The sequence below is a fragment of the Notothenia coriiceps genome, unplaced genomic scaffold, assembly GCF_000735185.1.
Source record: "Notothenia coriiceps isolate Sejong01 unplaced genomic scaffold, NC01 NC01_scaffold00004820, whole genome shotgun sequence".
Classification (NCBI taxonomy): domain Eukaryota; kingdom Metazoa; phylum Chordata; class Actinopteri; order Perciformes; family Nototheniidae; genus Notothenia; species Notothenia coriiceps.
In genome coordinates, this window is record NW_011337521.1 from 1 (window position 1) to 10,800 (window position 10,800).

Consider the following 10,800-nt stretch of genomic DNA (forward strand, 5'->3'; position numbering starts at 1 on the left):
AACGGTGCCGACAATATTATCGTTTATCGCAATAATTTCCAGAAAAATGTATCGTCCAACACAATTAATTATCGTGACAGGCCTAATGTATTTCAATCGTAAGGCTCCAAACCCTTACTTAAAACTTTTAAATTTGAATAAGCCACTAACTAGTGCTGCACGAATAATCTAATACAATCATAATATGAGCCTCTGCGATTGTTGAACCACAAAAGGCTGCAACTTAATTCGAAAATGTGCATTTGACATATTTTCTGTTTATGTGCACGTTGATTATCATTTACGCCCACGCTGCATGGCCGTCCTGTCAGCTTCTGTTTAGTCCTTGAAGCCTGTGCCTTGTTGGTCACATGACTATTCGCTGTGCAGAGCCAGAGACCAGTTTAAATGGTTGCTAATGCTATCAGCTGCTAGACCCTGAGCTAGTGACATTTTCTTAAATCCGTGCAGCCCTATCACTAACCAAAACTACAATGTATATTAGAGATTTATATAAACCAAAACTGCTTTCAGATAATGGAAGCCACTTATTTGGGTCATAGACTGTTGAGTCTGTATGGATCTCTAGGGTAAATATGCTCATCCTTTCCTCCAAATAGAGCACAGCTGTTTGCCCAACCAGTACCGCTGCTCTAACGGCCGCTGCATCAGCAGCATCTGGAAGTGCGACAGCGACAACGACTGCGGAGACATGAGTGATGAACAAGAGTGTCGTGAGTACTCAGCCACTGCTCTCGTTATGCAGACAAGGGCTCTTTCTACATTAACAACAAACAACTATAATGTTGTCCTTGTTTAGCCACTGTGGTGGGAATTTATTTATCAAATGTGGATAGAGAATCAAACCATTCAGCTGTCTTTGTCCTATTTTATTTCTTGCAAGAAAGTTGAGTCAGTCATACTCTCTGCATACAGTCTGCAGAGTGAAAGACGAAGAGTAGAGTTTGGGTTGCATATTTAAACACAGAGAGAGGAGAAAGGGTGGGGTTGAGCTTGGTGATAATGAATGGAGCATTCTAGAAGTTTAGGGAGTTAGGGAGGTCATATCAGGATGTTCTCAGTTCACCTGAGTTGAAGGTCATACTGTTGGTGCACATGGAGTGTAACTAATAACATTGCAACAAATCTTCTTAATAAGGAATGTTCCCAAGCTTAGCTAAGAAGAGTGAGAAGGAGTAAATATAGATAAACATTAGCAAATAAGAATCACACAATGATATTATTAAAGTCAGTAAGTGAGTATAATATGTTTCTATTACAGCCACTACGACCTGTGACCCGTCCAACCAGTTCCGCTGCATGGCCTCGGGTTCCTGCATCCCTCTGGCCTTCAAATGTGACCATGAAGACGACTGTGGAGACAACAGTGATGAAGAGCACTGTGGTGAGATGGGGCTTCTTTTTTTTTTACTGCAGCCAGCAAATGTGAAAAACTGTTATCATATACACTTTGTTTTTAGTGTTCACAGAGTTTTTTGTCTTTAGAAAGATGACAATAGGCATAACAAAAGTGGAAAACTGTTATTATATAACTCAAAAAAAGAAAGAAGTCATTTATACATCAGTTTCTCTCCCTGTGTTACAAAAGGTTGTTCCCCCCCACAGTGAACGAATAATCAAACATAACATAGAAAAGCCCTAATAAATAAAGATTCCATCACATTACCCACCAAATAAGCACTGATATTTGGTTGACTTCAAAAACTCAATCAATCCAATGTCAATCATATTCATTTTGATAGAAAATACATTTTTAGGTTGCTGACAAAATATGATGACAGACATTTAAAGCTTAATTCCAATATCATAACAGTGCTTTAAAAGTAAATCATACTTTTTGCAAGTACTAACGATAGTGTTGTTGCATCTCTCAGACACTCACCAGTGCGGCCCTGGAGAGTTCACATGTGCTCGAGGTGTTTGTATCCGCGAGGCGTGGCGCTGCGATGGAGACAACGACTGCAGAGACTGGTCTGACGAGGCCAACTGCACAGGTGAGCGCTGGGCCACTGACTGTGTACAACATGAAAACAATAGCAATCTCATAAGCCATGAGAACGTTATATTTACATACATATATTTGCGAAGGTAGAGATTTGTATTTGCTTATGCAAAAACTAAATTAATGCATCATCAAAGCATAGCCACTTGCACTAAGTGTGTGTTGCCGTTAGAGTTGTCATTTTGTAAGGGAAATGATGATACATTTGTCAGCGCTTTGTTTTTCATGACTAGTATGACTTCATCAACAGTCAATGTTGCAAAAGGACAAACTAAAGTGTCGTTTAAACAACAACAAATATTTTTTTTAATCTCCAAAAAGGTGGAGAGTACATATTTTAGAATAGTATCTTTAGTGTGGAAAAACTTAAGGATATTGTGACTGAAATGTTCAATATTATATTTTTCATTGACTACAATTAGACTACAAAAGTTACAGATATATTTGAGACTTAAATGGCCTGACATTTAGTTTCTATAACTTGACCAAGAAAACAAAAGGTTGACTAAATATGATACTTTTTTTAAAAGGCCAAAAGTCTGAATAAAACAATAGATACAAAAATTAAACTGCAAACACTACATTTCAGATTAAACGGGTTTAATGCTCTCATGTGTAAGCTATTCTCTGTTTTACCCTTAAATCTCGTCCTGTTTGTCCCTAGTTGGCCACCATACGTGTGAGGCCAGCAGCTTCCAGTGTCACACAGGTCACTGCATACCTCAGCGCTGGATGTGTGACGGTGATGACGACTGCCAGGATGACTCAGACGAAGACCCCCGGCATTGTGGTAAGATGAGCCACACACACACTCAACAGTGTCATTGTGGCACATTTTAGACGTGTCAGACACACATTTAAATCTCAGCTGGATCATGGGTGTGAGAGTGTTTATTTACTTCACAAACGAGGACTTCTGCTAAGAAAAAATGGTGCATTCCACTTAGTACCAATAGCTGGAACTGCGGCCACAGCAACGTAACTTAAAGTAAACGGCAGCACTGATTGAGGTTTACTGTAACTGTGTAGTCTGTTCACATTTTCTTTTCCATCAACCAGCCTTTAAACACTGCCAGAGCCCATACCGTGTCCCCGTTAGTGTTTACTTCCTGGGCTTCTTCTTCTGTGGATTTTTTTGACTTCCAGCGCTCTATCTTTCAACCATTGTCTTCTCTTGCGCTCTTTTCCTTTTCTTTACTGGGCACTTTAGCCATCATGAATCCAAAGTGTTGTGGTCTCCACAAATATAAAAATGATTGTTCAAAAAGTAATCCACAGGGTTTACTGATGGAGGATCAGGAACAGCTGACGTAATTGACCGGACTTCTTTCTGCGGATTGATATGACTGCACATATTCCCTAGATCAGAGTGTCCTTCTTAGCAACGGTCTGCTAGCGAAAAATAACAGACCTCTGGAATGTCCTAATTGACCAATCAGAATTGAGTATTTAATTAGGCTGTGTAATAAAATATATACACAGTCATGAAATTAAAGGTGATTAATAATCTAATTCTGTGTGTTTCCAGGAGGAACTAAATGTAACGGCTTCCTCTGCTCCAATCACACCTGCCTGCCGGCCACGGCACACTGCAACGGCATCCAGGAGTGTTCAGACGGAGCTGATGAGCACAACTGTGGTGAGAGACCCCCGAATGTTAATAGATTTCTCTGTTTTAGGAGTTAATCAGTACTGTATTTGACACGTGCGTAACATTGACTTTTTCAATATGTATATGGAATATTTATCGGACCCTTAAATACCTGTAGAAATCCTGTAGAATAAGTGTGTTATAACTAGTGTTTACAAGTCCTTAGCATGATGGTTTCTGTCTTCTTTGTTTGACCCACAGACCCGCTGTGTACTCGCTACATGGAGTTTGTGTGCAGGAACCGAGCCCAGTGTCTGTTCCAGTCTCTGGTTTGTGACGGCATCAAACACTGTGAGGACGGATCTGACGAGGACGCAGACTACGCTGGATGTGGTGTGTTTCTTACCCTTATAATCCATGAATGTAACACTTTTTAGGGAAGTAACTCTGAAAAGCAGTACTTCAACTTATGGTGCAATGTACGGAACACTAAAAAAAAGCTGCATAAGGGAAAACATTTGAGGAGGAAGATTATCAATTTATTTAGCATTTGGAGAATTAAGGCACATTTTTTTTTAGAACAAAGTCTAAATGTTGTTAATAAAGGTAAACCTTTCAAGATTAAAGTATGAGTCTACAGAACACAAATGACTTGCATTAGTGCATAAACTGAAAGTTTGACTTCATTCTCAACGTTTCAACTCATATATTCAACATCTCCCCAAAAGACATCCTCATTTACCCCCACCTTTTGCCTGGCCTTGATACTCTTTCGTATCAAGACGTATTTAGTTCCTGTAATCGTGCCTCGGGATGTTTCTAGGTGCATATTTTTCTCATGATCCATTTCCTTAAAGTGAGGGATTTGACACAAATCGTGGGGAATTTGAAACTTATTTAGTATCACTTTGTCTGATCATGTCACTCTCATTCCTTCTGTTCCTCTTCCAAACTAAATGATACTGGATTCTTATCAAAAACAGACGTAAACTTTGCAAATATTGAAATAAATGTTAAGTTGTGTGGTTTATTATATTTGTTTATTATAATAATATAAGAAACAAAAAAAACAGGTGTTAGAATAAGCTGAAATTGTGCCTTAAATGTTTTATATCTATTTCAAACACTTTTTTATTACCGTTTGACAAAAGTGTATTGTGTTGCAGAGTTTCCGTTAGCAGGTAATTACTGGACTATGACCGGATATGCTGATGTTTAAAACTCAGTTAATGGGGCTCATTTTTATATTGCTTCAGTTTAAAATCGTAACAGATCGAAAAATTCAGATTCATTTTTCAATAAATGATTCCACAAACAACAAACAACATAATTATTACATTCAAAGAAACTACTTGTAGTAGATGAAGTACATTATTCAAAAGTTTAAATTAACTTTGAATAATAACACGGGAGAAACGGATCCTCTCTTTTCCTCTCTCCCTCTCTCCCTCTCTCTCCTGACAGCCCGTCAGTTTCTCATGCAGCGTGCTAAACAGTGGGCGGGGCTTCAGGTCAGACTCAGCAGCTGATCTGATCTCTCTCTCGCGTCCGGTTACACTTCACTCGCGTTTATGTCCATATCGATCAGATCCAGCTCTCCTGATCGGCCTTTATAGAGAGCACAGATCAAACTATTAAGAGTGAATATCGGCCGATAATGATCGGCGGCCAATCGATCGGAGCATCGGACATTTTGACCGGCAGGTTTTGAATTTACCGGTTTTTATTCAATTTTACAAGCTGAAAACCGGTAATTACCGGCTAACGGAAACCCTGCTATACATCTTATTCTATTTCGAACCTCTAATGCTATAAATACATTAAAAAAAAATCTGTCTTGCTTTGTTCCAACAAACAGATTTCTGTAACTGCTAATGTCCCTGTATGTGTTCTCTCAGCCACGCCAACTGAGTTTGGCAAAGTGTGTGATGCCTACACCTTCCAGTGTGCCAACGGAGTGTGTGTGAGCCTGGAGTGGAAGTGTGACGGCATGGACGACTGCGGGGATTACTCTGACGAAGCCAACTGTGGTACGGACGTGTTTGTTCACAAATAGAGAGGAACACACATATCAAATGATTGTGTCATTTTTTCTAAAGAAGAGGAAGTGCAGCAATGTTTCAGCAGCAGTATCAAGTGTTAACGTCTGCTGTGTGTGTTGCAGCGGCTCCCACCGAGGTCCCAGGCTGCTCCAGGTATTTCCAGTACGAGTGTAAAAATGACCGCTGTATTCCTACGTGGTGGAAATGTGACGGAGAAAACGACTGTGGGGACTGGTCTGATGAGGCACAGTGTACAGGTACACACACTAAGACTACACTAAGGCTTTTTAATTTGCACAGATACACACATATAAAAAGTTAGAAGTTAAGAAAAAGTTTAAATTGTACCTTGCCTATTAGATTTCAGTACTCATATGTTAAGAAGAAAGAGGATGAAAGAAAGAAAAAGTTATTTGAAATGTACAATTCATTTATTTATTTGTTCCACTCATGTGGTACATTATTCACACAACACATGTTCCCCTGGAGCAGTTCATAGCAAATTATTGAAAGGAGCAGGGAGAAGGAGCTGCCCGTTACTTCACAAACTTTTACAGTATTATAAAAGCAAAGAAACAAAAACAATTAGTCAACGCAACAGTCTACCAGCAGCAAAACATATTACCTCACATCTTCACACTGTCTAATGATTCTTTATTTATACATTTCCTTAAAACAAAATATGTTTGTACAGCTCTTTAAATCATGTGGTAAGGCATTCCATTGTTTAACCCCAAATACAGAAATACATAGAGAATTCTTTTTGGCAACCAGTGTGTTTATTTGAGTGACAGATATTAAAGGGGGAGACCCTCCGCTTCTTTAGCTGTGTTTATGTATGCACCATATACACCAAGCAAATTCCTCGTATGTGTAAACCTTGCATCAACCTGTTTCTGGTTTATATTTGAATTACCGAACGTCGTATCCCTCCCCAGTCATTAAACTTGAACCTCCTACCTTATAGGTGGTGGTACTCCTCACAACGTGTCCCCTGGCCCCTCCACTTGTGCTCCCAACCGTTTCCACTGTGGCTCCGGAGCCTGCATCATCGACTCCTGGGTGTGTGACGGATACGCTGACTGTCCCGATGGCAGCGACGAGCTGGGCTGTCCCACAGGTAGCTCCTGTCTGTAGCACTGCTTCAGATCACATCATCTCCTTCATCATTTTCATTTTATTAATTAATACTTTTATTTTTTTACCCGAGTTAAGACTAGAAAAACATCCCATTCAGTGCCAAACATGTATTAAAACTAACCTAGTTTCCCTGCTTTCAGATTATGTACACCACTTCTGTGTGCATATTCTGTAGATTTGAGTCCACCCCCTACACATCCCCTGTCCCCACCACCCTCTAAAAACAGAAGGCAGAATGATAAGAGTTTAAATGGTAATGTCGGAAATAACATTTAAGCTTCAAGGTATATGGGTTGTATTTTAACACATTGATTAAAGATTGGTGGTTTGATCTCCGGTCCCTTTAGTAAGCAAGTGTCCTTGGTAGAGGTGGGAGAAGTACTCAGATCTTGTATTTGACTAAAGGTAGAAGTACCAGAGTGTAAGAATACTCTGTTACAAGTAAAAGTCCTGCATTGCAAATTTTACCTAAGTACATTTTGAAAAGCATAAGAATCAAAATATACTTACAGTACCAAAAGTAAATGTACCCATTTCAGAATAATATATATTGTATGTTTTGATTATAATGATTGATCATTAAAGTGTTCTCAAAGCTGGTAAAGGTGCAGCTCATTTGAATGGCTTTGTATACTGCAGGGTAGCTTGTAAATGTACGGGCTGTGAGTGTCCTTGTCAATGTTTATTTCTACTTACAAGCTGCTCTCTGTGAAGTGGTGAATGGAGACTTGCATATTTGCCCATGCTACAACCTTCCACTAAGTTTTAAGACACTCAGAACCCCCTTGGCACATGTAAACGAAAAAGAACAATAGTTATAGTAAAAAACTGTTTTCTCATTCTCTTGCCCCACAGCAGCTAACGGCTCTGTGACGGTGGCTCCAGTGCCCACCCAGGCCCAGCCCTCGCCTCACCGCTGCACCCGGGGGCAGTTCCAGTGTCGCCGACCCCCCCACTGCATCCCCGACTGGCAGCGCTGTGACGGACAGCTGCACTGCGAGGATGGCTCTGATGAAGCCCAATGTCGTGAGTATAGTACACCGTCACACACAACCATAACAAAGTCTTGTGTACAAGATTCAAATCAAGCACGACAACTAAAATAGTTGAATGTGAGAAAGTGAAACTTTAAGTTCCAAGGTTTGAATAAATGCCAAATTTCATCATGGCATAATTAGCATATGCAGACCAAAGCTAAAACATATCTATGGTGTGGTTTTGGAGGTTATTAAGGTTGTTGAATCAATTTCTGACATTTTCCGAATCAAAGATGGCAGTTTTAATCAGAGAGTGGCCATATGTGTACTCCCAGTGGGCAAATTGTTTAACATGTACTGTATATATAACACAGTTGTGTATCAGTATTAATACAATATTAATGCTGAATTGCACAGTTTTAAAGGGTTTGGTTGCTGATTGTGAAGTTAATCCTTGTGCCATTTATTTAAAGTAGTTCTACCAAAAGTAAAATGTTATTTGTACTGAACCGAAAACCTTATATAGTAGAGGTTTAATCAAAATAATGTACTATCTTTTAGCACTGCAAACAGAAATACTGACTGTGAGGCAATCCAATAACAAGAAGATCAATGTAAAAAGTCTCCCACTCTCTCCCCCTTCTCTCCCTGCAGCCACCCGCGGGCCCCTCTCCTGCGTGAACGGCTCCCGCTGCTCTGATGGTGAGGCGTGTGTTCCTGACAGTGAGCGCTGCGACGGCTTTCTGGACTGCTCCGACCACAGCGACGAGGACAACTGCACCCGTACGTCCCAAACACTCTCCCCATCTCCACCTGTGTTTAGATATCAGTTGTAATTAATGTAGGTCTTAGTTGCATTTTCCTCAAAACAAGCTCAGGTCTATTTTAAATGCCAGTATGTTAATGTAGTACTTTACTATTCACTCAGTATTTTAAGAACAGTGCAATGCTGCCACATGCTGGCTGTTGGCGTATATTCCAGGCAGTGTGTTGAAGAGTTATGACGTTTTTTGGGGGGTTTTCCCTTTCCTGTAGTGTGTTATATAGGGTTTAGTGCATGTAAATGGTTCATCCAACTGAGTTTAAATGTTATTGGTCCCAAAAATGGATATGTTGAAATGAAGTGTTATATTATAGTTTTTCTGATAAATGTGCTGTTATTCATATGTTAATCTGTGAATGTATACAGTGTGATAGAGATTTTGTCATTTTTAAATTGTTTGTTGATTTTTATGTGTGTACCTGCCCAGGGACTGCAGATGCAAATGAGCTAATTGCTAAATCTGGTTCTTGTTTTTAAAAAAACTAGAATAATAAAGAAATTAGCCATTTCAAACGGTTTAATGAATCCATTTGAACCCCTCCCTCTCCTTCCAGAGAACACCCTGGCATATAAAGTCCAGAACCTCCAGTGGACTCCAGACTTCCTGGGGGCCGTCACATTGACATGGTCCCGTCCAAAAAGCCTCCCTCTGGACTCCTGCTACTTCCTCATATACTACAGGTGAGTTTTATTACCAGCATCTTTTGACCAGCGGATAGATAAGGCGTTATTGACCCTTTATGAAAAAACTGATATCAGCTATCCACGTTACAGCTGTCGCACTATGCGTTACTAGGGCCAGAGCATGGGGCTCAAATAGCTAGGGCACCGTTCCTAGCCCGTTTGTTATTATGCTGATTCTTATTATTCTTATTCTCATTATTATTGTAATAGGGGTACACATTTGAGAGGCACTTAGCATGCTGAAAAAGTTGTGAAAAATGTGTAATGATGTCAGGACTGGCGGGAAATCGTGAGGTTCTGCAGTGAATGGGTTCAAATTTGTTATCGTGCTCCCTACCGCCATCTATGGAAATGCAGTTTTTTTAACAACAAAAGAACTTGCACCCTAAGTGCGATTGACCTCAAACTTGCCCACATATCGGAAGTAGATTGGAAACATTCTAATTTGGGTTAGATTGACCGCATATCAGGGTGTCATGTGGAAGGAATAGTTGGTAGCTCAAACGGCAAGCTTGTAGTTCAAAGGAGAAAGTACCTTTCTTGCCGATTCTACATTTGTCAAATTATTCAAAACGACTCGATATCCACAACATTTGGTACACACAAACATAAAATGTATTTCAAATTGGCTTTCATTAGCAAAGCCCACCCAAAGTCGGCCATTTAGACATGCTTGATGAGAGTCCAGGGGCCTCATGTATAACGCCGTGCGTAGGATTGACGTGGGAAGGTTGCTTACGTAGTAGAGATCAGAAAAATAGGTCCATACATTTTCCGCCACTTTCCGATTCACCAAACATTGCGTACCGGCGAGGAAAGTGCTTATTTATAAATCACAACCGACTCGAAATGCGGTGCAGCTTTTGCGGGCTTCACGTAACGCCCATATTTGCCTATAAATAGTCAAAGAAACGCCCATTCATTCATTCATTTTGACTGATTTTATGAAGAAGATAGCAGGAACCTCACACCGTGTCAGATTTTGGTTATTTTGGGGAGGTCGAGATAAATCATATTGTTTGGTGGATGCAGTTTAAACCAGAGTAGCAGCATGGAGGTCGGATCGCCACCAAAATAAATAAATAAGTGGTCAGAAAAAGGTTAATGACAAAAAAAATACACATAGCCTTCCTCAGGCAGTGTGTTTGTACCGGGGACAGGAGACCCCCCCTGATGAGAAACTGTAAGAAATGATCGGGGAATCCCTCCGGAGTGGAGTCATGACGACTGGATCTGAATTATGTTTTTGTATTTGGCGGTTTGTGTCCCAGCTGTCAATCAGCTATGCGCAGCATCTCCACTGCAGCCTGTGCATCTCAACCCCCCCCTCCGCAGCAACTCTATATCCACCAGTTAAAGGAAATACAACTAATGTGTTGTGTTATATTAGCTGTACAATTTACCACATATGGTGTTCTTAGTTTCCATACCTCCTGTGTTTTACGAGGGACTTATCAAGTCTTGGCAAACGGCATAAAACACGATTAAACATGTATGAGTATATAAAACCATGCTCGTTATACAACCTATAGAAATGCAAA

The 10,800-nt window shown here is 40.2% G+C and overlaps 1 protein-coding gene across 1 annotated transcript; it reads left to right on the top strand.

The window, feature by feature from the left end:
• Positions 1-568: 568 nt before the first annotated feature.
• LOC104942616 (sortilin-related receptor-like) lies at positions 569-9,256 on the top strand (the record flags this gene model as incomplete). The annotated part of the gene is made up of 12 exons (XM_010767859.1): positions 569-713; positions 1,262-1,384; positions 1,875-1,994; positions 2,667-2,792; positions 3,531-3,641; positions 3,855-3,986; positions 5,492-5,623; positions 5,758-5,892; positions 6,603-6,755; positions 7,631-7,801; positions 8,407-8,535; positions 9,130-9,256. Coding segments are annotated over 12 exons (1,604 nt in total), but the record flags the coding sequence as incomplete, so codon positions are not given.
• Between the last annotated feature and the right edge of the window lie 1,544 nt (positions 9,257-10,800).